Here is a 26,222-nt window from a genome sequence, read left to right as displayed (position 1 = left end):
AAATCATTTTATTGGGAAAATATGGTTTACAGGACAGCTGCTGACACTTGGGTGTAATTTATTTCCCCATGATAGGTGGCCGGCTGCACACCACTCCCACCGCCAACTCGAGCTCCTCTTTACCATTATATACTGGGCCCACAAGGCCCTCTCTCCTCCTCCGATCCCCTCCTAACCCAGAGTCCTTGACTTCGAAGTTAAGCATTTTGGTTATACATTTCAGTGCTATTGCTTCAATTCACAATGTTATATAACCATTGCTACTATCTCTTTACAAAACTTCTGCATTTTTCCAAACAGAAACTTGCCCATTGTGGTAAGACTCCAACATGACTCCAACATGACAACTCCTATTATCTGTCTCTGTGAATTGTGCTACTTTAGATATTTCCTATTCATCATCTGCTGTGTAACTGAAACCATACAGTATTTGTCCTTCTGTGTCTAGCTTATTTCACTTTGCGCCACTATTTTTAAGGTTCATAGGAAATAGTGTATAAATAATAGGCTTGTTATTTTTTTTCTTCTGTAGAATAACATTTCATCACATATATGCCTCATTCGACTACCCAGTCATCTGTTGGTGAACATTTGGATTGTTTCTCCCTTTGGGATACTGTGAATAATGTCATTATGGAACACTAATATATTTATTTCTCTTTGAGTCTTTAAAAAATTATTATCATTACTTTTTTCACCATTAAGATTATGAATGGTGCTCCATACCTCTACGGGATTCCACTAGTATTGGCAGATTATTTATTAAGTTACCCTAAGAGAGGGAGAGAATGGTAGAGAGAAGGCGAGACACCACATCACTACTCTATTGCTTGTAAAAATTTCCCATGGGGGTGAGAATGAGGAAATAGATCTTTGATGATGGGAATGATAAGAGAAAAAAAAAAGGTCTCTGAGTAGTGAGGGAAATAGCTGAAATGGTAGAATACATGCATGAGGTGTGGGTTTGAGCCCAGCAACCTTCTGCCCAAGAAGAAATAAAAGGGGGTTGGGCAGTAGTGCAGTGGGTTCAGCACACATGGCACAAAGTGCAAGGACCAGTATAAGGATCTGGGTTCCAGCCCCGGCTCCCCACCTGCAGTGGGGGGTCACTTCACAAGTGGTGAAGCAGGTTTGCAGGTGTCTATCTTTCTCTCCCTCTCTCTATCTTCCCTCCTCTCTCGATTTTTCTCTGTCGTATCCAACAACAACATCAATAACAATAATGGCGATAACAAGGGCAACAAAATAGGAAAAAAAATGGCCTTTGGGATGAGTGGATTCATAGTGCAGGCACTGAGCCCCAGCAATAACCCTGGAGGGAAAAAAAATTTTTTTCTTATGCAGATACTTCCATATGGTGGCCAGGGGCTTGGGCCTAGGTCCTCAAGTATGATAAAGTGGGTGCTATACTAAGCGAGCTATCTCTCAGCCCTTATTTCAATCATTTTGAATTCTTTGGGTTATACACAGACATGGAGTTACTGGATAATATGTTAGTGCTAAGTTTATTTATTTATTTGAGGAACTGCCAAACTCTTTTCTATGACAGCTGCACCATTTTATATCCCTACCAACAATGCCCAAGGGGTAGTCTTTCTATTTTTAATTAAGCTTCTGGGATATTTACTTTGGCCTTACCATCACTGCTATAATCTTGGCTACTCAACCTGTCAGTTAAACAGTTTTATGAAAAGATGCCTAAGATGGGACAGATGGATACTGTGACAGTGAATTATAAAATATTTAGCTCCTTTAAGTAGTTTTACTTAAAAATTATTTTAACAACAACAACAACAACAAAAGATGAGGGAAAGATACAGAGAGATAGAAATAAATAGACTGATAGACAGACAGACAGATACTAGAGCACTGCTCAACTCTGGCTTAAGGTGGTACTGGCGATTGAACCTGGGACACCCCAGAGCTTCAGGCATGAAAGTCTTTTTGCATAACTTTTTGCATGTATACCTGTCAGTAATTTTTTTCTGAAAATATCTATTTACTTAGTGGGGAAGAGTGAGAGTCAGAGCATCAATCTCATGTAAATAATGCCAGGAACTAACTGAATTCAGAACCTCTTGCATGCAAGCCTGTGCTCTGGCAGTGAATCATTTTCCCAGCTGCCATAAAAGTAATTTGAAATTTTTCAAGTTTAACATGAGGATTTCTCAATTTGTTTCTTTCTCTCTCTCTTTTTGGTATTATCTTTATTTATTTATTGGGTAGAGACAGCCAGAAATTGAGAGGGAAGGGGGTGATAGAGAGGGAGAGAGACAGAGACACCTGCAGCCCTGCTTCACCACTCTGAAGCTACCCCCTGCAAGTGGGAACTGGGGGCTTAAACCCAGGTCCCTGCATATTTAACATGTGCACTCAACCAGGTAACCCACCCACTTCCCCCCCCCCCCGCCCAATTTTTTTCTCAAACAATACAATTCACTGTACCTTATAAGCCTGGATAAGCATGTAGATTACCCCTGGGGAACCATGGCACCAGTGCACTAGTAAATCTCGACTATCACCCACGCAAGGAGGGTAATTGCCAGATGGGAATTTCAGCTGGCAAACGTAGTCTACACTGGGTTTGACCAAACTGTGTAGCTTCCCATGGCTCACTTGAAGGCTGGGCTGAAAATAAGAAATGAAATTATTAGTTCTGACAAAGCAAATGGACTCCCCTAAGTCACATGGATGAAAGTTCAATCAAAAAGTAAACATGACCAAAATGAACTGGAAGTATTTCAGAGGCTCTGGATTCCATCTGAAGTTTTCACTATTGGAACTGGTCAACTCTTGGGGCCTTATATATGTATTACAGTTTAAATGTTTCTATCTATCTATCTATCTATCTATCTATCTATCTATCTATCTGGTTTTTCTAGGTCAAAACTGAAACTATGAAAATTAAAGTTTAATAGCTGAGGCATACTTTAAAGACCATAGCAAGAGGCAAAAACACTATATCTATATATATATTTTATAGAAAATAGCGGGTCATGTTTCCAAACAAGAAGGATATTAGCAAGTTATATATGTGTAACCTAGATCCCAAACTGGAAGCATACACAGGATTTGGTACTAATACATACACATAACAACTATTTTGACATCACGAACACATTCATAGGACAAATTTACATAGGGAATACAAGTCTCCATTTTTATACAATGTTTAGTAATTACTTTTGTTCCTGTCCTTAATTTGATGTACTGCTGCTCACTTCTTCAGACAAAGTACTCAAAGTGTTGTCTTTGCTGGGCAGATGGTTGGTACTGGTGTTAAGGCACAGGTAGGCTGTGATGGTGATGGGGGAACCAGGAGATGCCGAATTTTATAGATACTACAAGTACACTAAATTCCTTGAGATGTATAGTCTCTGCTTTACCTGAAAAGTATGATTCAAGCTCAGCTTAAAATGCTAAATAGGACAGGGAGATAGTTCAGATAGACAGAGCACCAACTCCCATGACTGAGGCCCCAGAGACTACAGGCTTGACCCTTAGCGCCATCTTGTGTCAGAGTGAGTACTGCTTAGTATCTTTCTCCTTTTCATAAGAGAAAAATAACCTGAACACTCAAGTAGAATGAGTGGATTCTCTTCAAACTTAAAGGGATTGCCCAACAGGGCTCATATAAAATGTTCCATTTTATGTTGGTAAGTAGATACCTAACAGAATGACCATTAGGATTTAACATTAAATTATTTCAGGTACATGTAAATATTCAAATGGAAAACTCCCTACTTGGGTTTCCATAATTCTTGTTACAGTCAACAAAAGGAGGAGGAGGGTTAAACACCTCCTGATGAACTTCTTTACTACAAGGTCATAAAATATTCCAATCACTCACATGTGAGATTCTTAACTTTGCTTGAGACTTCAGAAGACATGAATTGCCTTTTCCTGAAGACATTTAAGAATCTAGTTCCTGGGGGGTAGGGCGGTGGTGCTGTAGGTTAAGCGCACGTGGTGCAAAGCACAAGGACTGGCATAAGGATCCCGGTTCGAGCCCCCAGCTCCCCACCTGCAGGAGAGTCGCTTCACAGGCGGTGAAGCAGGTCTGCAGGTGTCTGTCTTTCTCTCCCCCTCTCTGTCCTCCCCGCCTCTCTCCATTTCTCTCTGTCCTATCCAACAATGAATGACATCAACAACAAAAATAATAACCACAACAAGGCTACAACAACAAGGGCAACAAAAGGGGGGGGGGGGAGAAAAGAAAAGGCCTCCAGGGATGGTGGATTCATGGTGCAGGCACTGAGCCCCAGCAATAACCCTGGGGGCAAAAAAGAAAAAAAAAGAATCTAGCTCCCCATAAACAACCTTGATCCATACTCCCAGCGGGGGAGACGTGACAGGATGAAGATAAGAGGACTCTGCACTCCAGCTCCATCAGCACCCAGGGAGAGAGAAGGAAAAGGAGAGGGACATGTGGAGGTAGTTATGATGTCATGAGTGGCTCAGAGGGAAAGAGAGGAGTGAATCAGAAAAAGAAGGGGCAACTATGTATAAATGGGGACAGATAATTGTAAAGAAGATGGTTGGCCCATGTCTAAAGCTTTAGGGGAACAGTGGAGGATTGCAGTGGGGAGAGTGAAGATTCAGAACTCTGGTGGTGGGAATGGTGTGGATTCAAACCCCCATCGACATGTAATTCTGTAATATAAATAGATAAAAAATAAAAAAATAACCACAAAATTAAAAAAGACATTTAAGAATCTATGTTTATTTCTGGCAATAGAAAGCCAATGAGGAAGTGTGCCAGAAAAATAAAAGTTTAAGACTAAATGTTGAAAAACTCTAGTCATAAGAGAAGTCCAGAATAAATATAATAGTCACTTACTGCCAGTAACACTCAAAAGTATGATTTTGCACTCAAAAGCAATAATAATTGAGTTGTTTATTTTTATTTATTTATTTTTTAAATATTTATTTTATTTATTCCCTTTTGTTGTCCTTGTTTTATTGTTGTAGTTATTATTGTTGTCGTCGTTGTTGGATAGGACAGAAAGAAATGGAGAGAGGAGGCGGAAGACAGAGAGGGGGAGAGAAAGAGAGACACCTGCAGACCTACTTCACCACTGGTGAAGTGACTCTCCTGCAGGTGGGGAGCCAGGGCTCAAACTGGGATCTTTACACAGGTCCTTGCGTTTTGCGCCTCGTGTACTTAACCCGCTACAGCCTGACTCCTGAGTTGTTTATTTTTTAGTTTCCTTGTCATTGTTTAGTTATCAGGTGAGAGCTGTCTTGACACTGATTTTGCACTATAGCCAGATACTCAACTAGGTACTAATATGTGTATCTAAGCGCTCATGTTGAAAATATGAATGGAACACTTTTCTTTATGCCACATTGCACTTTGAGAAGGTGATGGGGACATCTTCAGTGCTATTTAAAATCAATTCTCTTTGCCAAGAATGCTTACTCTTATTCACAAGTGCCAACTTCTCCTTAAAGAGAGCTAAATAAGCCCCCGGGAACAATGCTCTCATAAGAATTCCTCCTCTGACCTCCCCTCCCAGGTCAGACTTACTGCAGTAAACGCTATTTGTCTTTAATAATATTTGACTTTGGATGATGTCTCCCAAGAGTACTAGATCCCAAGTATTGGTGGGTATTGCATATTTAACCATTTTTCACATTAGTTACACAAAGTCCGCTGAAAAGGTCTCTTAGTTTTGCTCTCTGAGTGAGCCTCCGGCAACCAGTGCTCATTAGTTTTCTATTGATTTTTGTTTTTACTCCTGGAGTTTGTTTCAGTGAACTGTGATTCATAATGTGGACTATTTTTAAATTCAAGGCACTTGCTAATGAGAAGAGAAGAACATAAGGCAGTTTATACAGAACTACAAGTCAAAATACTGAAGTTCACACAAGGACTGATTACTTGTAAATCAAACATCAGCTCAAACCACAGCGTCTCTTACATTCATTCACTTTCATATCCACCTTGAAAAACAGTACGGCTGTTTGTCTAGGTCAGATAATTACAAGGAGAGGTGGAAATATATATACTTGAAACACCGATTTTCCTGCCCAAGACAATATAGGCAGGAAGCACCTTGAAAATTCACCACATCACCTCTTACCTCCATCAGGAAGTAATAAATTCCTGCCAGGCCATGAGCTGCGCCCACATAATATTCTTGATACCACTCATACATCAGTGGAGTCTTTGATAGGAAGTTTCTTTTTCTAGCTAGATTTTCTCCAGAGGTTAAGATTGTTTCACAAATCTACGGGGAGAAAGTCAACCGACAGAATAAATTTTTTTTTTTTTTTTTTTTTTTTTGCTAAGAGCAGCAGGGAATGTAATGTATTGGACACCACCTTATAACCATGGGGAAGTGCAGTTTAATTCAGCACTCAGAAGAGGGGAAGACTGTAATCTCCCTAAGAGGGGAGCCCATGATGGTTTGAGTTCTTTTTACTAGCGCATGTAAGAATTCACCTGTGAACTCATTCACTCACAAAATACATCTACACCTAGGAGATGACATCTGTCCCTTGTAATTCTTCTGAAAGAATTTCCAGCCCCAAATCTAGGGACTTCCACATCTGAGGCCCCACAGATAGAAGGCCCAATCACCAGACCGATTTTATATTTAGTTTCTCTATTCTCATCCTCTGTCATAAACAAGTATTAATTTAAGAAAGAACCTCTAACCTCTGAAATCAAACAGGGTACACTTTCCACCACAAGTCACTCTCTACTACGCTTGGGGTGAAGCTGTTGGTTCTCTGATCCTGTCTGCCCTTCAGAAGTCAAGCTACGGGGTGGCGGGGATTAAAAAAAAAAAAACAGAAGTCAAGCTACACTTTCTTTGTATTCAGGGTGAAAGCAAAACCAACAGCTTAAACAGGCAGTAAATGGGAAGCTCAAAAGAAATCCTCCCCCCCCCAAAAAAAATGCAAAATGTGGCACCTGCTGAATATGGCTCTGAGGAATCTTTTCCTCTCCAAAGTGCTTGTTCACGAAGAGAAGAGCATAGATGTAGCCCATGCGTCCGTAGAGCATCTCGTTTGGAGCGTGAGGATCAATCTTATTTAGGTGCATTAGCCTGGGGATGGAAACACATCGCTAAAGCTAATCTGAAAGGGACCAAGCAGTAGTTTAAACTTTAAAATGCCACACTTAAAAATACATACATCTGAGTATCTTTGATAGTAGATTATATTTATTACCTGTTATGTCAAGTGTTTCACTGTTAATAATTAATACATTATACACACAGATTCTTCATATATATATATATATATATATATATATCTGTTATTAATCAGTCTATATTAAACATTGAATGGGCTAGGCCAGACCACAAAAGGTATTCAGTTACTCAAAAGGTTAAACCTTCAAATACATTTCTTTAATGTTTTTTTAGTATTTCTTTTCATTTTACTTGATAGAACAGAGAGGAATTCAGAGTGAAGGGGGAGATAAAGAGAATGAAAGAGACACTTGCAGAAGTGCTTCACTGCTTCCTGCAGAACTGTTTGTGAAGCTCCCCCCAGTGCCTGCAGATGGGAACTGGGGGCTTGAACCTGGATCCTTGTGTGTACTCAACTGGGTGCAGCATCACCCAGCCCCTCATATTTCTCCAATTTATGATGAAACTGACAGACAAATTCAAAGAATTTTCCAGAATACAAGTGTATGAGGTTTCTTGGACACGTCCCAATTATTCAGGGGGCATGTCCTAAAACTAGCATTTTGGCAGTTAGGGTCAGAGGAATCAAGAAGGGCTCTGGTTCTACATTTCTCTCTCTTTGTCTCATAAACAAACAAACAAGCCTGCTTATTATAGCATTTAACCTGGAGAAAGGTTTAAGTCAACAGAAAAAGGGTCATCTACTTCCATATGATTAAATGCTTGATACACCTCAGCTCCTGCCTGGGTCTTGTTTCATCTTTTCTTTTCTTTTCTTTTTTAACTTATAAAATGGAAACATTGACAAGACTACAGGATGAGAGGAGTACATTTCCACACAATCTCCCCCCCCCCCCCCAGAGCTCTATATCCCATCCCCTTCCCTGATAGCTTTCCTAATCTTTATCCCTCTGGGAATATGGACCCAGGATCATTGCGGGATGCAGAAGGTGGAAGGTCTGGCTTCTGTAATTGCTTCCCTGCTGAACATGGGCGTTGACAGGCTGATCCATACTCCCAGCTTGTCTCTCCCTTTCCCTAGTGGGGCAGGGATCTGGGGAGGTGGGGCTCCAGGACATATGGTGGGGTCATCTGCCCAGGGAAATCTGGTTGGCATCATGGTAGCATCTGGAACCAACTGTTGTATCATCTGAAATGTCTGTGCAGCAGCCTGGTCAGCTGCATTGTAATGGTATAAAGCTATAGTTCTCCAAGTGTCCCAGCTTGTAGGCTTCCTTTTTAGAAACAATTGGAGATAACAATTTCTTACTAAATTCCCAAAGTGATTTTATGATAAACATAATATACATTTTACTTATTGTTATTATTATTATCATCATTATTTTAATTGTCAACAGTTTATCACTTGGGCTTGGTGTCTAAATGATAAAGTAATTGCTCTTGGTGGCCATCTTGCTCTTCTTCGCTTCCTTTTTTGTCTTTTATTTAATAGGACAGAAAGAAATTAAGAGGGGAAAAGGAGACAGAAAAGGAGAGAGAAAGACTGACAACTGTAGCATTGCTTCATCGTTTCTGAAGATTCCCCGCCTTCCGGTGGGGAGTAGGGACTTGAACCTGGATTCTTACACATGGCAATGTGTATACTCTACTGAGTGCAACACTGCCTGGCCCTCCATAATGTGCATTTTATAAACATATTTCTCCAAATATTCTCAGGCTTGCTATTAAGCAATATAGCTTGACACCATTATATCCAAGCATGTAAAAATGTAATCTCATTCTTTATCATGAATGCAAACCAGCTCATTCAATGGATGTGTTATAATTTGTTAGTTCCATACTGACTCGGTTCATCGTCTAAAAAAAACCAAAAAAAAAACCAAAAAAAAATCACTTTTGGTTCTGGTTCCAGTTAAGAAGAAATAAAAAACATACTCTACTGCCTCTCTTATAGCTCCCGAACTTACAGAGAAATGAAACAGTCACTTGGGTATTCTGAAAAGTGAACAGTAGGAGACAGAATGGAAAAGAAGACTGGAACTTGAGGTGCTGCTGAGCAACTAGTGAGTCGACCAAGTTTTCCTCATGATGCTCCCTTAACCTGAAAGCAGTGCAGCTCATACTGGCAAGTGGGCCTGAGAAAAAGTGTTTCGGTTATGGCTCAAGTAAGAATGGGTGTTAGCAAAATGGCTCATCTGCATAGTGTGTCTGCTTAGTTGTGCACACCATGCACATTTAATCCAGCCCTCACCACAAGGGAGGAAGCTTCAGTCCTGTGGTGTCTTTTTCTCCCTTGGTTTCTGTCTCTTTCTATCTGAAAAAAGGTGACCTGGAGCGATGAAGTCCTGATAATGACAACCAAAACAGGAACAAAATAGAAAAGGAAATTGTTTTTGACTTTTTAACACTAATCATGCTCTCTGGAAGCTACTCAGAACAGTTAGTGCCTTGAGAAGTCCAATGTCATTCCTGCCTAAATAAAATTTGACTAGCTATTGTAGAAAAACTTGGTTTTAGCTGCCAATGTTATGACCTGCATTACCACTAGGTGGCAACATATAATTACCATTCTGTTATACAAGCACATTTGCACTTGGGAAGTTCAAATACCTATCAAATACTTAAGAATAAAGTATTGCTCAGATCATCTAGTTAAAAACAACACTTTACAGTTTAAAGTAAGGAGCAGAGTAGTTCATCCCTTCCCCCGATTTTGATTTAAATTACAAAAAACCCATTAGACCTGTTTGATAAATAGTAAAGGGAGTAAGACTTTTAACTGCATGTTTTCCACACTATATTCTCATGATAAAAAGAGATGCCAAGATTTATAAGTTATAATGGTTATTTCTTTCAGAAACTCTAATCCTGAAACTTATTATTGCAGATCCATTGATTTGTTTGTATATGTTGATATTAATAGCAACCAATCTTTAAAAGAATCAAGTCGGGAGTCGGTGGTACGTAGCGGGTTAAGCGCAGGTGGCGCAAAGCGCAAGGACCGGCATAAGGATCCCAGTTCAAGCCCCTAGCTCCCCACCTGCAGGGGAGTCGCTTCACAGGCAGTGAAGCAGATTTTCAGGCGTCTTTCTCTCCCCCTCTCTGTCTTCCTCTCATCTCTCCATTTCTCTCTGTTCTATCCAATAACGACAACATCAACAACAACAAAAACAATAATAACTACAACAATAAAACAACAAGGGCAACAAAAGGGAATAAATAATAAGTAACTGAAAAATCACTGTAGGAAAGAAGAGACACATCAAAACAGGGTTAGTCTGTTCCATTGATAGCAGTGTTTCCTCCTGGCGACAGTTTTTTTCTTGTATCACCAAGGAAAAATGTTTTAAGACTTTTTCCTTTTTTTCTTGCCATTGTTGGGGCTTCACAGATCCAGGCTGACACTTTTCAAATAGGGAGAAAGTGAAGAGAAATAAAGAGAGAAAGAGATAGAAAAGTGTGTGTGTGTGAGATCATAGCACTGAAGTTTTTCCTAGTGTCAGATTAACCCCCATCTACTGGGGGTTTGAACCTGGGTCGCTCACAGAGCAAAGTAGGAAGCCATTCCAAGTGAGTTATCTCACCTGCTAAGGTGTAACATTTTTTTTTAAATAAATAAACTATTTTCTTGTTCACCACTCTACAAAAGTGGAGGATAGAGTTGTAAAAAAAAAAAAAAGTGGAGGATATATATTTTCTGATCAGGAAGTCAAAGTTGTTTATCATTCCTTAGTCTCCAAATCCTATGTATGTTAAAGTTAGCCGGAAAGCTGGCCTGTTTATGTTTATTAATTTCTTAAATACTTAACATTTTTCTTTTTTATGGAGGGGTTAACTGTTTACAGTAAGTCATTGACATATGAGAACAATTTCTTTCTTTTTAAAATATATATATATAAATATATATATATATATTTATATTTAAATCTTTGTTTATTGGATAGAGACAGCCAGAAATTGAGAGGGAAGTGGGTGGTTGAGAGGGAGAGAGACAGAGAGACACCTGGTAGCCCTGCTTCACCACTCGCAAAGCTTTCCTCTTGCAGGTGGGGACCTGGCTCCAACCTGGGTCATTGCGCTTTGCAACATGTGCGCTCAACCAGATGCGCCATCACCCGGCTGCCGAGAACAGTTTTTCATCCTACTGTGATAGGTATCTACAGCACACTTTCACCTTCAAGTAGGCCCTTTCCCCCGTCATTCACCATGACCCCAATGTCCTTTTCATCTCTTCCCTTCCCCACAGTCCTTTGCTTTGGTGCAACACATCACACCCAGTTCACTTTGTGCTTTCCCTTTCTGTCCTTGTTCCTTAAGTTTCATCTATAAGCAAGATCATCCAGTATTCAGAGAGATACTTGTAGCACCACTTCACTGCTCACAAAGCTTTCCCTCCTGGGGATTTAACCTGAGTGTTTGCACACTGTATGTAACATGTGCACTCAACCAGGTGCACTGTTGCTCGTCCTCTCTAAAAGTCATTTACAGAAAATATCAGTGGAAATCTATTGTTGATTAAAATATTGCTGGACCCAATCAGGAAATGGGCTGAATACTTTAATAGATGCTTACCAAAGAAAGACAATCAGGTAGCAAGTAAATATATAAAAAGATGTTCTGAATTCTATGTCATCAGGGAAATGCAAATTAAAATAATTAAAAATTAAAATAGCAAAGGCAGATTACCACATGTCTATTAGAACTGCAAACAACTAGAAGACTGGCCGTGCTAAATGCTGGCATGTATGAAAGTGATTGGGACTCTCATTCCTTGCTGGCAAGAATGCAAAATAGCCCAGTCACTTTAGTGGTTTCTTACAAAGCTAAAAGTAATTCTTACCACAGCATCCACCAACTGTATTCCTTGGTGTTTACTCAAAGGAGCCTAAAACTTAGGTTCACACAAGAGTCTTCACATGGCTATTAATAGAAGCTTTCTTCACATTTGCTGCAGTTTGGAAGTAAGCAATATAACCCTTCACAGGAGATTGGATTAATAAACTCTGGTCCTGTACCAAATCAAAGGACTATGGTGAAGGAGAGGATGGGACAGGGCAGAGAGGCTTGAGGGGCAGCTGGTACATCATGATGGGAAAGAACAGCACTTGGGGGTAGGTGTTTTGTAAACACCGATCATGAAGAAATAAGAAATATTTATGTGGTCTGGGAGGTGGCACAGTGGTAAAGCTTTGGACTCTCAAGCATGAGGTCGTGAGTTTGATCCCCAACAGCACATGTGCCAGAGTGATGTCTGGTTCTTTCTCTCTCCTCCTAACTTTCTCGTAAATAAATAAAATCTTAAAAAAAAAAAAAGGAATGGTATTTATGTGCCAACAACCATCAACTCCTCCTCCAACAAATGACACAAACAAAAAGCCACAAAGAAATTTGGTACATCAGAGAATGAAGTATTATTTAGCACTGAAAAAAGGAATTACATTAAGCCGTAAAGAAACATGGAGGGAGTCGGGCAGTGGCGCAGTGGGTTAAGTGCACATGGCGCAAAGCGCAGGGACCGGCGTAAGGATCCCGGTTCGAGCCCCCGGCTCCCCACCTGCAGGGGAGTCGCTTCACAGGCGGTGAAGCAGGTCTGCAGGTGTCTATCTTTCTCTCCCCTCTCTGTCTGTCTTCCCCTCCTCTCTCCATTTCTCTCTGTCCTATCCAACAACAAAAGCAACGTCAACAATGGCAATAATAACCGCAACAAGGCTGCAACAACTAGGGCAACAAAAAGGGGGAAAAATGGCCTCCAGGAGCGGTGGATTCATGGTGCAGGCACCGAGCCCAGCAATAAACCTGGAGGAAAAAAAAAAAAAAGAAACATGGAAGGAACTTACATGCAAACTATTAAGCAAAAGATGTGAATATGAAACAGTTCTATCCTGAACCATTTAAACTATATGGCATTATGAAAAAAAGGCAAAACTATGGAGACAGAACACACATCAAAGATTTCTGGGGATATATAAGCAGGTGATACACAGAAGATTGTTTTAAAGGCAATGAAAATAATCTCTATGATACTTTAAAATATAGTTTTATTTCATTATTATTTTTCTCTATGATACTCTGATGGATACATGTCACTATCATTTGTTTAAATCCACAGAACGTTCACCAACAGAGTGAACTCTTGGAGGAGGCTAAGCTGTGTATATAGTTCAAGAGAAATCTATTTCCCTATTGTGAACTAAGAACTGTTATAAAATGTAAAGTTTATTTATCTATTTCGTTATTAATAAAACAATTATTCCTCCAGATTTTTTTTTTCTTTGCCTCCAGGGTTATTGCTGGTGCTCAGTGCCTGCACCATGAATCCACTGCTCCTGGAGGCCATTTTTTCCCCCCTTTTGTTGCCCTTGTTGTAGCCTTGTGGCGGTCATTATTGTTGTTATTCTTGTTGTTGTTGGATAGGACAGAGAGAAATGGAGAGAGGCGGGGAAGACAGAGAGGGGGAGAGAAAGATAGACACCTGCAGACCGGCTTCACCGCCTGTGAAGCAATTCCCTTGCAGGTGGGGAGCCGGGGGCTCGTACCGGGATCCTTTGCCGGTCCTTGCGTTTTGCGCCACCTGCGCTTAACCCGCTGCACTACCGCCCGACCCCCCAGATTTGTTATTATTATTTTTAAATAATGATTGATTGCTGCTTTACAATGCCACACAATTTTAGGTGTATATTTTCACATCTCCATACATGTAGGGTTCTTACCAAACCTACCGCAAAGCTCTAGTGCTCCTAATAAAATGACTCCCTCGTCCCATTTTCCCCACTTGCTCTCCCTTTTCCCTCTCGAAAACACCATATCCTTCCCCACAGACACTATCAGCTATTGCTTGTTTTACAAAAAGTAAGGTTAACTATGCCCAATCCAATCAAAACTCTTTGTTGGAATTGCAACTATGTGTTAAGAGTTAGCTGCATGGCAGCCAGGTGTCCTAGTAGGATTTGGGAAGAACGTTCAATAAACTCTAGAAATTCAATAATTGTATTAATATAACAATTTAGTTAATTCCAGGCTGGGGGTGTGGATCCACCTGTCACTGCCCATGTCCAGCTGAGAAGCAATTATAGAAGCCAGACCCCCCCCCCTTCTGCACTCCATAAAGATCTTTGGTCCATACTCCCAGTGGGACAAAGAATAGGGAAACCTCAAATAGAGAGGAGGGTATATGGAACACTGGTGGTGGGAATTGTACCCCTCTTATATCACAATCTTGTCATTATGAAATAACTACTTAAAAAAAAAGTTTAGTTAATTCTTCACAGTTCACAAGCTTCTAGCAGGATACCCTAACTGGTATTAAGATTGAAGATCTGCATGTGCATGCTGTCTGCTCCAAAAAAAGAAGCAGTTTTAAACCACTTAAGTGGTTCCTCAGGAGGTCTCTCTAGCCACTACATAGTGAATGATATTTCATTGAATTATTGATCTTGGATAATGTCTCAGATTAGTAGTCACATTATTAAGCTCTCAGCCTCGTTTCCGTTACTGGATTGGTGTGTGATCTGAAGCCCATCAGTGTAATTTGATCTTGCAACAAAACAGGACTATAACAATTGTTTCTTAATTACAACATAAGACTAATAAAAGAACTGATCGTGTGACAGTGGTAAGATTCATTGCTGAGAGAAAAGAAAATTTACTAAAATGTTCTTTTTGCTAGCTGACAGAAGTAATGCATTATGATGTCCAGATAATAATTCACAAAGAAACATTACCGGGCAATGCAGTCTTCTGCCTGCTTCTCATTGTTCATCTTGTGATACAACACTGCGGCCACCGCCAGGGGGCCTGCATCCCCACAAAGGAAGGTGATGGACCGCTTGCTCAGACAGCTCAGACTCTGCTTTATATATCCATGTGCCATCTGTAGGTAGGCAGGGTCCCCAAACAGATCATAAAGATGTAAGTAAAGGAGAGCAATACCTGAAAAGCAAAGGAAAAAAAAATTGCAAAGATTCGGTAGAGTCATTAACTGTCTTAACTTGATGTGCAGACCACTGAGCAGTATTGGTGACTGACAAGTTACAGTGAACATGTAAACTGCTTAGAAGTTCAGATGATCTTAGTTCTAGTTTCAGCTTTATTACTATGTAGCTCTTAGAACAAGACAAGGGCGAATGTTTTCTCATCATTACAACTGTAAACAATAATTCTAAAAACCTGTAAGAAAGCGAAACCCGGGAGTCGGGTGGTAGTGCAGCAGGTTAAGATTGGTGGTGAGAAGTGCAAGAACTAGCATTAAGGATCCCTGTTTGAGGCCCCCTCCCACCTACAAGGGAGTGGCTTCACAGGTGGTGAAGCAGATCTGCAGGTGTCTGTCTTTCTCTCCCCTCTCTGTCTTCCCCTCCTCTCCATTTCTCTCCTACCCAACAAGAAGGACATCAATAACAACAACAATAATAACTACAACAATAAAACAACAAGGGCAACAAAAGGGAATAAGTTAAAAAAAATAAAGAAGGAAAGAAAGTTAAACTCACGTTTATCTCACTAAGTCTTGTTACTCTGGCTATTGCGCTAGCATTCTCTGTGGATAAATGAAAGGCCATCTGTAGGGTTCCAGTCAGTCATTTATTTAATAAGTCATAATTGACTTAATAACAAATTCAAAAAATATTTGTTCCATGAATGAAAGAATACTGAATGGGGGGAGGGATGAACAGTGGTGTACCGTTAAGAGCACATAGTATTGTGTGCAAGATTCCAGTCCTGCTCCCCACCTGCAGGGGGTCGGCTTCACAAGCGGCAAGGTAGACTGTCTGCAGGTGTCTATCTTTCTCTCCCTCTGCCTCCCTATTCTCTCTCAATCTCTCTCAGTCCTATACAATGAAATGGGGGGAAAAAAGTATCAAATAGGAAATAAAAATTTAATTTCTCATTATATAAAAACATAATTTTTTGCATATGAGAAGATAGTATAAATAAATATATCCCCTACTTCAGTATTCTTCTAGGCAAAGATTACTAGACAATTAGTTAGCTGAGATTTGAGAAATACATTCAAGTCCTCATTCTTTTTTCCTTCTTTGGAGGACCCAGTCATTTAAGGGTAAAATATAAAAAAGAAAAGAAAATATTTAAAAAAGAGGAAAAAAAACTGCGAATAACTTTTGCTTTCGGTCTTTCTCATTTTGCTTCTTATCCTGCTTTTGAAGTCTGCTATATGAAATTGAGGCGTCTGCATGTCCTTATTCCAAATTCCTGTTATAGTAGAGAGAGCTTTCCCCTCTGCTGCAGACTGGTTTCAGGACACACTCAAAAAATGTGGAGGAGGGAGTGTGCCTGCCTGCAGCATTTTCAGAAAGCCATTTCTCCCTGAAAGTATATTTTCCATCTCATTTACCATTTTTAGGAGATATAGTGCCTCTGTTTAAATCTAAATTAATAGAGCCAATCTCTTCATGGATTTCAATGCAGTAAAAATTCAGTCTACAAAATTACTTTTCGCTGTAGTGAGGACAATTTTGAATTTAGATAGTTTCCTCATTTTGCATGGGTAATCTCCAAAGCTTTGTACTACAGACAATTCAATTTTGCATGTATAGTAAGGCCAAATTTTCATTTCCTGCCAAAGTTAATAACCTTTTCTGCTCTTTGTAAGTAGCTTGGTGTTAGTAATTCCACAAGCTGATGATCAGATGTACCAGTGCTTAAGGTTTGTAGACGCTAAGTGTCTAAAACCATGTAGATGGATAAGAAAAAAAAAAACTCATTTTCACAATTGATCAATATCAAGATCTTCTTCTAGTATTAGATCCACAATAGGTTTCAATTCTATCCATATCAAGCATCTGTAGGCAATTTGTTTAAATTCTTAGCCTTTTCATTTTGTACTCCTGGTGCCACTGCTGCCTGGAGCATCACTAATTAAGTTGTATAAGCATCAGTGACATGACTGATATCTCAGAAAATAAAAAGTGATTATATCCAAGCCCTGATTGTTTACCTTTTCAGACTTTTGTCTCTCATTATCAACAGTTCTTCTTGGCTTAAACATTCCACAAATAAAAGTCACTATGGTGTGCAATTGTAAGGCTTGATGCACTTCTCATGAAAACCATGTAATAGAAAAGTCTTACAAAATCTCACAGAGATGCAAGATTCTGTTTGATTGTCTTTGATCAGTAAAGAATTATATTTCTAGCTTCTGGGATTCTACCACCTAAATGTGCCATTTCTCTCCTCCTTGTTCTGGGCCATAGTGCCCAGATTAAGTAACTTTTGATTAAGTAACTTTCTGTGGGTTGTAGTTATTTATTTATTTTTCCCTCCAGTTACTGGGGCTTGGTGCAGGTACTATGAATGCCTATGAATCCACTGCTTATGGTGGCCTTTTTTTTTTTTTTTTCCTTTTTTTTCCTTTTCATTCATTAAGACAGAAAGAAATTGAGAGAGGAGGGGGAAGCTACAGAGGGGGAGAGAAAGACAAGACACCTGCAGATCTGCTTCACTGTTCATGAAGCATCCCTGCTGCAGGTGGGGAGCGGGGACTCAAACCTGGATCCTTACGCAAATCCAGCTTAGTACTGTGTGTTTAACAGGGTGTGCCACCACCTGACCCCCTGGGTTGTAATTTATGACGTCTACTTTCCCTGTCATAAAATACCAATGATGAAAAGGAGTGCTGCTGCCAACTAGAAAAAAAAAAATCTTGAGCAGATTAATTTAACTCAGTCTAAGTCAGAAAAATAAGACAAAATGTGTAAGTCAAACACATTTACTGTCTCATCAATATTTTATTCAGGTCCCCTAATTTAATAAGGGGGAACTGGCTATGGTCAAATGTCTTGAACCTAAACCATATGTTCTGACCTTTGACAAACATTTATGCATATTATAACTCCTCTGCATAAATGCTTAAGACTCGAGACAGTTGAGAAATAAATAAACACAACTTCAAGGACTGTGCAAAGAAAACTCACCTGCTCTCGATTGGCCTGGCCTTAGTGTATACTCTAACATGCCCAAAATGCAATATTTATCAGAATAAATATGTTCTGCATGAAAAAAGTCATGTAGTACTTCAAAGTGTAATATGCAAGATTCCAGTTCCCTGTTTTACTCTATTCCTGTGTCTCAAAGGTCACCACTGGCAACAGTCATAGCTATTTTAGCCTATTTTTATTTCCATTTCTAACAATAAGATTATAATCTTTCTCTTGATCTTCCTATATCAAATATGTTTGATTGGCATTCTACTTTGGAAGATGATTTAGGTATTGTGATAGATTGTGAAGTGGTTCTCCAAAACCTATCTCCTCTATCCTTTGACATTAATGCCCTGGCTATTAGCTCGGCACATGGTCACCCAGAAGTCTTCTTCTTATTTTTTTTTAATATTTATTTATTTATTTATTTATTTATTTATTTATTCCCTTTGGTCGCCCTTGTTGTAGTTACTATTGTTGTCATCGTTCTTGGATAAGACAGAGAGAAATGGAGAGAGGAGGGGAAGACAGAGTGTGGGAGAGAAAGACACCTGCAAACCTGCTTCACCGCTTGTGAATCGACTCCCCTAAAGGTGGGGAGCTGGGGGCTCGAACCAGGATCCTTACGCCGGTCCTTGTGCTTTGCAGCTACCTGTGCTTAACCAGCTGTGCTACCGCCTGGCTCCCAAGAGTCTTCTTTACATCAGAATATGGTCATGTGACTAGGTTCTCACTGAGGAGACATAGTGGGTGGAATGGGAATAACTTGGAGGAAGTGACCTGCCATGTTGTTCCCTTTCCATTTCATGAGCAACTGGACCAGGAGACTCAATCCAATGCAAGTGTGAATTGTTTCTTCTTTTTTTTTTTTTTTTGGTATTTTAAACATTTTTGTTATTAATAGTTCGTTACAAGACTGTAAGATGACAATGTATAGTTTCACACCAAATCCACCACCAAAGTGCCGTTTCCCCACCCTCCCACCTCCCAAAGAGAACCACCAGAGTTCTTATATGTCTTACAAACAGTTTGCTTGCTTCTGTTTTATTTGGACTTTTTTCTGTTTTGGGCAAGTTCATGTAAATCCGATTTCTAGATTCCACATATGAGTGAAACCATCTGACAGTTGTCTTTCTTCTGTTTACTTATTTCATTAAGCATAATCACTTCCAGTTCCAGCCATTTTGTCCCAAAGGAGACAATATCATCTTTGTTGATTACAGAGTGATATTCTGTAGAATATACATCCCATAACTTTTTAGCCAGTCATCTGATGAAGGGCATCTAGGCTTCTACTTTTTCGCTATTGTGAATAATGCAGCTATGAATATAGGGGTGCATATGCTTATAATGCAGCTATGAACATAATGGTGCATATGCTTGAGTGTCCACTGAAGAAATGCCTAAGAGTGATATTGCTAAGACTCTTGCATTTTTATTTGCTTAAGGACTCTCCATACAGTCTTCCAAAGGGGTTGTACCAGTTTGCATTCCCACGAGCAGTGTGAAGGAGAGTTCCCTTTTCTCCACAACCTCTCTAACACCTGTCATTTCCTGGTTTGTTGATGTAAGCCATTCTCTCAGTTGTGAGATGGTATCTCAGCATAGTTTTAATTTGTATTTCTCTAGTGGTAAGTGAAGTAGAGCATTTATTCACGTGATTAAAAAAAAAAAAGACAAGAGGGAGTCTGGCAGTAGCGCAGCTGTTAAGCGCAGCTAGCGTAAAGCTCAAGGACCAGTGTAAGGATCCCGGTTCGAGCCCCTGGCTCCCCACCTGCAGGGGAGTCACTTCACAGGTGGTGAAGCAGGTCTGCAGGTGTCTGTCTCTCTCTCCCTCTCTTTGTCTTCCCCTCCTCTCTCTATTTCTCTCTGTCCTATCCAATAATGACAACAACAATAGTAACTACATCAATTAAAAAAAAAGTTAAAGAATAGGAAAGCTATCAAGGGAGGGGATGATATATGGAGTTCTGGTGGTGGGAATTGTGTGGAGTGTATGTACCCCTCTTATCCTATGGTTTTGTCAGTGTTTCCTTTTTATAAATAAAAAAAAGTAAAAAAGAAAAAAAAAGGGTAACAAAAGGGAAGAAAGATAGAAAGAGCCAATCTATCATGTTCTTTGTGGTCTGAAAAGTCAGAGGAAACCCAGAAATATATTACTTTGATCTCGTAACTTCAGGAACCTGTTAGGTTATTCAGAATTGAGGTATCTGTCACCCTGAAGTATACGATCGCTCAATAGTCAGTCACATGTGGTTAGTGGCTGCTGCAATGGATAGCACAATAACATTCTCATCACTGCAGAAATTCCAAGACAGCACTGCTCTTAACACCAGGGACAGATACTTTCTTATATAAGTAGTTCAAAAAGTCTGGTACTGCCTCACAGTTCATCCCAGGAATCTCTTGGTTTTCACAAGTTGACAACTAATTTACTTGAAAAGACAAAAGATATATACAATGAGGATCACATATATCAACACTGTAACACGAATTCACCCTGGATTTCAGTAATGGAAGCTCTGAACTAGATTTTTCTATTCTGTTTCCTTCTGTAGTTACTGCTCTGGGAGGGGAGGGTAAACTGCTTAGGGACCCTTCTAAATCTGCAATTTCCTTACTCAGCTACTTATCCCCAGTAGTAGTACTATAAATATAGCCAGCTGTTGAGAAGTAATTAATACTAAGCCTTTGAATTTCAGAGGGATCATTAGTCCTATTCATCTTGACCAATCAAGACCCTGATGTGTCTTAAACATATACAAAGATGATAAAAACTCCAGATATATGAACCTTTCAAAAACTCTTCTCTGCAATATATATTTTAGAGATTATTCATAATTGTTCATTTATTTATAAGTCTACAGTTCTGTACTTTTTTTTTTGCCACTGTACTTTAGTTTATACGAGGTATTTTCTTGCAGGCCAGAGGCTTTAAAATTCTCATTTCATGAGCTCTGGGAGCAAAAACAATGCTTAGAATTTTTATAGATATTGCTAGAGGCATTATAAGGATTCGGCTAACACCCAAGAAAGGGCCCTGACAGTTTTGAGCAACATGAAGACTGGGGCTCCCCAAAGGAGGGGTGATGTGTTATCTATTCTGTCTCAAACAAACTGTTCCCTAGTTGAAACTTCAGAAGTTCACAAAGTTGTTTTTTTTTTAATTTTTATTTCATTGGTAATTTAATCTTGACTTACAAAATTATGAGATAACAGGGTTATGATTTTACACCCTTCTCACTATGAGAGTTCTGTGTCCCCATTCTCTCGACTGGAAACTCCAACGTCAAAGATTTGGATTGACTATTATTTATATGATTGTCTATATATATACATATATATATTTCTACTTTTTCTATGGTCCTGCCTTCTCCTTCCTAAGTCACACTTATACATATTACTACTTCTAAGTGTCCTTTTTTTTTTTTTCCTTCTCTTTTTCTCTTTCTGGGTCCTGATGGAGTTGGAAGTTTAGAGCTCTCCAGTCATCATCTTCCCCTAACATTTCTCCTTCTCTGGGAGTATGGACCAAAATTTTCTATGGGGTGCAGAAAATGTGACATAATGTAATTGCTTTTCTGCTGGATGTGGGTGTTGGCAGGTCGATCCATACCCCCAGCCTGTTTCTGTCTTTCCCTAGCAGGGTAGGTCTCTGGGGAGGTGAGGTTCCTGGACACATTGGCGAGGTTGTCTGTCCAGGGAAGTCAGGATCAGGGAATCCTTAGATTCCCTCATAGACATTATGGGCCAAGAACTCTTAAAGATCCCTCTCACTACCATCACTGTTCATTTCCATCAGGAATGTCATCATAACTCTTGTGGATCTCTCAAAGACCTTACCATAGCTATCAAGTAGTAATGGCAAAGACTGCACCTCCCTCCAAAGGGAGGCTGGGTCATCCTACTTTACCACTCAGGGAAGACTGGCTCTGAAATGAGTGCAGCCTAGAATGCTCCCAGCTGTGACCATGGACTGTGAGTTCAAACTGACAGGGATTCAGAGGTTACACAGGGTCCTATGCTAAATGTGAATATACATAGGCCCTAGGTAAGATAAATGGGTAAACAGTTAATGGTATTTATATACTTTCTTCAAGTTTGGGAGCTACTCTCTGGCCTAATTTAACTTTATAATTCTATTCTCATCTCTAACACCATGATCTCAGACAATATTTTTAGTCTGCCTGAATATTAGCTATCAAGCTTAGGCAAAAATTATTAATGTCATGGGCACCTAGGAACATACCTAAAATAGATTTCCTAGCTTCTTTCCACCCCAGGAGCTCTAATCTCCTAATCTCACTTGCTCTATCCCTACTTTTTAGTTCTTGTTTATTAAAAACTTTGTCCTGCTTTATATCTTACTGCCTTTCAGCCACCAAGTTGCAGATGCTACTATGATTCCAATTACTAAGTTTTGTCCCTTCCAGACTTATAAAATAATTGCCCAGTGATGGCAGTTATTGTATGGATACTCTGCACACAGCCTGGGAAGAGTCACAACATTGACTGTTACAACCACTTGGTCCTCAGATTGCAGCCGAATATCCTGAGCTCGTGACTGTAGTGTTACCCTGCTACTTTAATTCTGTCAACAGGTAATCAGAAGAGAAGTGACTCCACACCTTTTACTCAGCAATATTGCTCCAAACAAGGTCAGAGAAAAGGAGATTAGAGTACAAATGAGCACTCTGAAGATGTTCTTTGTTATTATTTCTTTTCTTCTCCTTTTCTGATTTCTGGGCTGACTGTCCAGCAAGGACAAGAGATTAAAATAAACAAATAAACAAACAAACAAGCAAACAAAGACATCATCGTTTCATTCTCTTTTTCATTGGGACCTGCAAAGGACTACTTTTCATTGTTAAATTAGGAAACATTCTTGGTCTTTAACTCAGATTTTCACAACAAATTTTAAGTCCTCCTTCAGCATGGGAGTTAAAAGCTTAGGTTCAGGAATCTGATGCAGGACTGAAGCCTGGCCCAATCAATTTAGTGGCTCTGTGATCTTAAACTACTCACGGAATTTCTCTATTTGTGAGATGGAAATAACAGCTATTTGTAGTTACTGTGGACCATCTGACCCCTATACTTCTTCTTCTTCTAGCGTTTGCCCTTCTTCCGTAGCCAGTTAACAGCGTCAGGTTGAGCCTGATGTAAAGTTTCAAGACCTCCTTTGAATCTGGAGAGGTGGCAGTCGTTGACTATGTGGGTCATAGTCTGTCTGGAGCCGCAGGGGCAGTTCGGGTCGTCTCTGGCTCCCCAGCGATGGAACATAGCGGCGCACCGGCCATGGCCTGTTCGATAGTGATTGAGGAGGGCCCAATCATAACGTGCTAGGTCAAAGCCGGGTTGGCGCTTGCAGGGGTCTGTGATGAGGTGTTTGTTCTTTACCTCAGCTGACTGCCAACGCCTATACTAGTTTCTGGCACATACTAACTATTTAACAGATACTCTGCCCTATTAGAATGTGAATCTCTGAATGAATGTTTAACCTATCTCATCTCTGATGCCTGACCAAAAACAAACAAGCAAGCAAACAAAAACAACCAGGGAGAACTATATTTTCATCTTTCCATTTCCTGCCTCTGTCCTCCCTGACTGGCATCTCTCAATGAGCACAACAGTGTATGTACTGCATGACATTTGGCTGCTCTCCTGAGAGTTCTGAGGGTACTTGACCCAGTTTTACCAAGCAGAAAGCAGATATATACCCCACCTCACTTCTGAGTTCACTTCTCAATTGGACCAGAGGTTTGAGGGAGATAAGATGAACTCCTTCACATCCTAACAAATATGAAGTGAGCTAAATTCAACTCCTTCCCCCTTTTCTTAGTTTGGTGTAAGTTATTATTTTAGTTTGCAATGGTGGTAGATAAAGATTCTCATTTTTCTTTCTTTTCCTTCCACAAAAAAACATAGTAGCCATCAAATATGAGTGGACCTGGCATTGTGTAAAGTGCTGAGGGCTGGAAGTAGAATGCCAGATATGGTCTCAGTCTTCCTGGCCTTGTTTATATAAAAATCAAATTGCTTAGATTTAACATTTTTCTTTCTTTCCTCTTTCTACCAGTCTATCTACAAAAACCTTCATCCAGGCACACTGGTGACATTTAACCCTGACAGCTGTTTCAAACTGGTCTATGACACAATGCTGTAACATCACTACCATATAAAACACAATCAGAAAGAAAGCCAAGTGACCCTTTTGTTATCATTCATTCAACTGGTGGTCACTATGACAGGCTTTAAGAAGCCCAGTGTAAAGTCACACCCTTAATTCCTTCTGCTTGGCCTAAGGACTTCCCCTGGGAAGCCTACGGGTATCCCCTGAAGGTGAAGGACACTTGGTTCAAGTCAGACTAGATACTGAAAAGCGGGCTCTGCTGAAGAGCCACTTACAAGGTCAAATTGCAAAGAAAAGACACCTGGCCAGAACAATTCCTTTCAAAGAAGTCCGGGATCAGCAGAAACTAAAACCCACATGCAAAAGCTGTAGCTCAGAGGCTATGTGTTTGCAGATCAGAGGGATGGCGGCATGAAACACTGTAATGACTTGCATTTAGAGCGCAAGTTAATATTACTCGAGGGATTGGGCTGCACATCCTCTTATTGAAAATGTTATCTAATACTTGAAAAGAAAAAATATATGCCAATCTTAGCCTCATTAACTTTGTGAGTTGCTTATAGAAGACTGGGTCATGTCTTTGAGAACTACAGCCCCTGGAGTCCTGCATGTATTTTTTAAGTGTGAGCTGATTATTATTTCCCGTAGGAATCCTTATAGTTAAGAAGAGTGGGGGGGGGGATGAAATTAAATGAAGGCTAGCAATTTCCCTCATCTCATTCTCTTCAAGGCAGTGGTGAGGTGAGCCATCCCTTGGGTTTACTTAACTTTTCTACTATGTGATCTGCAAGGGGAAGCAATCCTTTTCCACGGAATGCTTAATTCTGACACAAGAATACCTCATCTGCTCCATTTAATGCTTTATTATAGTAATCCTCACCAGTGTTTCCTGCTGTTCATTTTTATTAGGCACATTAAAATCTTCTGCCCTCTAGAACCCACAATCTACCTGGAACAAAACCTAGCATAGCAGGTGGGGGCTATGCTACCCGGCAAATCTTCAACATTCTGAGAACCACTTAGAAGCTTGCCTTTGGATTTGATGTTAGAGGCCTCTGTGCCCACCCTTTCCCTACACTGTTTGGGCTACATGAATATTACATACAGCAGTTCTTGATGGGGCACCTGAAGAGCCAAATGCTTTTCTGCTCCTCAATACAAGAGCACAAGAACTCTTGTAAATCTACCAAGAAAAGATGAAGGCTGAAAATGAACAACTCAGTGCTTATTGTATTGTTGGCACAAGTCAGACATCAGTATCGTGATGCATTACCCTGCATTGTACTACATTCTATGAAGGAGGTTTTCAATGACAAGAACTAAGGCTGTTGGATTCAAATATTGCTTATTAACAGCTGCAGGAGCTACCAGTTGATTTCAGACTGTGGGTGCTATTTCATCTGAGAAGATTCTCAATAAGCCTTTTCAAATATAAGCAATTAGTGGAAAAGCTTCTGTCTTGGCCCAGTTAACTGCCTTACCTGAGCCATGCTGAATACTTTAATTCACGATCAGGATGGGGGGATATCTTCTATAAAACAACATGGGGGATTTCATTTACTTAGCTGCAAATTCCTGTAAATATTTTCAAAGTTTACCGTCTGTCCAATCCTGAATAACTTTTATTTATTTATTTTTACAAAAGAGTTATTTTATTTATTTCATATGGGATAAGAATTTCACTTATAAAGAGAGAGAGAAAAGAGAACATTATTCTGACATACGGGATCGAATCAGGAGTCTGAGGCATGGAAACACCAAGGTCTACCAGTTGGGCTATTTTCCTAGCTGCCAAGTGCTTATTCTGACCTGCCTAGTGAGTCATCTTTCTCTCTTTCTTTCCAGATTACTTTCTTGTTTACCAGGCCCATCCCAATTTTTTTTCCCTAAAACATTTAAGCCTACTCAATCATAAAATATTTTATAAAAGCACAAGTGTCATCTTGTCAGTGCTTAAGTCACACCCTTTTATAGCTTATGTGTAGCGAGATCTTCACTTATAAAATGTATGGGAAAAAAACTAAACGTGGAAGCTGAGAGTAAAAGCACTCT

The 26,222-nt window shown here is 39.9% G+C and overlaps 1 protein-coding gene across 3 annotated transcripts in view; it reads right to left on the bottom strand.

Annotated features, from left to right (window-relative positions):
• The window catches only part of LANCL1 (LanC like glutathione S-transferase 1), a 44,593-nt gene that overhangs the window by 4,129 nt on the left and 14,242 nt on the right, over positions 1 to 26,222 (bottom strand). For 2 of the 3 annotated variants that reach the window (XM_007524515.3, XM_016188794.2), the window contains exons 4-7: positions 14,828 to 15,035; positions 6,923 to 7,058; positions 6,087 to 6,233; positions 2,446 to 2,628 (exon numbers count right to left, since the gene is read on the bottom strand). In XM_007524515.3, the coding sequence (XP_007524577.1) occupies positions 2,446 to 2,628; positions 6,087 to 6,233; positions 6,923 to 7,058; positions 14,828 to 15,035 (674 nt within the window). The remainder of the gene's footprint in view (positions 1 to 2,445; positions 2,629 to 6,086; positions 6,234 to 6,922; positions 7,059 to 14,827; positions 15,036 to 26,222) is intronic. The other variant, XM_060193972.1, reaches the window with a different exon arrangement.

This window comes from Erinaceus europaeus, chromosome 7 (genome assembly GCF_950295315.1).
Source record: "Erinaceus europaeus chromosome 7, mEriEur2.1, whole genome shotgun sequence".
NCBI classification, from domain to species: Eukaryota; Metazoa; Chordata; class Mammalia; order Eulipotyphla; family Erinaceidae; genus Erinaceus; species Erinaceus europaeus.
The sequence above is the reverse complement of the archived record's forward strand: the minus strand, read 5'-3'. Positions and strand labels throughout refer to the sequence as shown.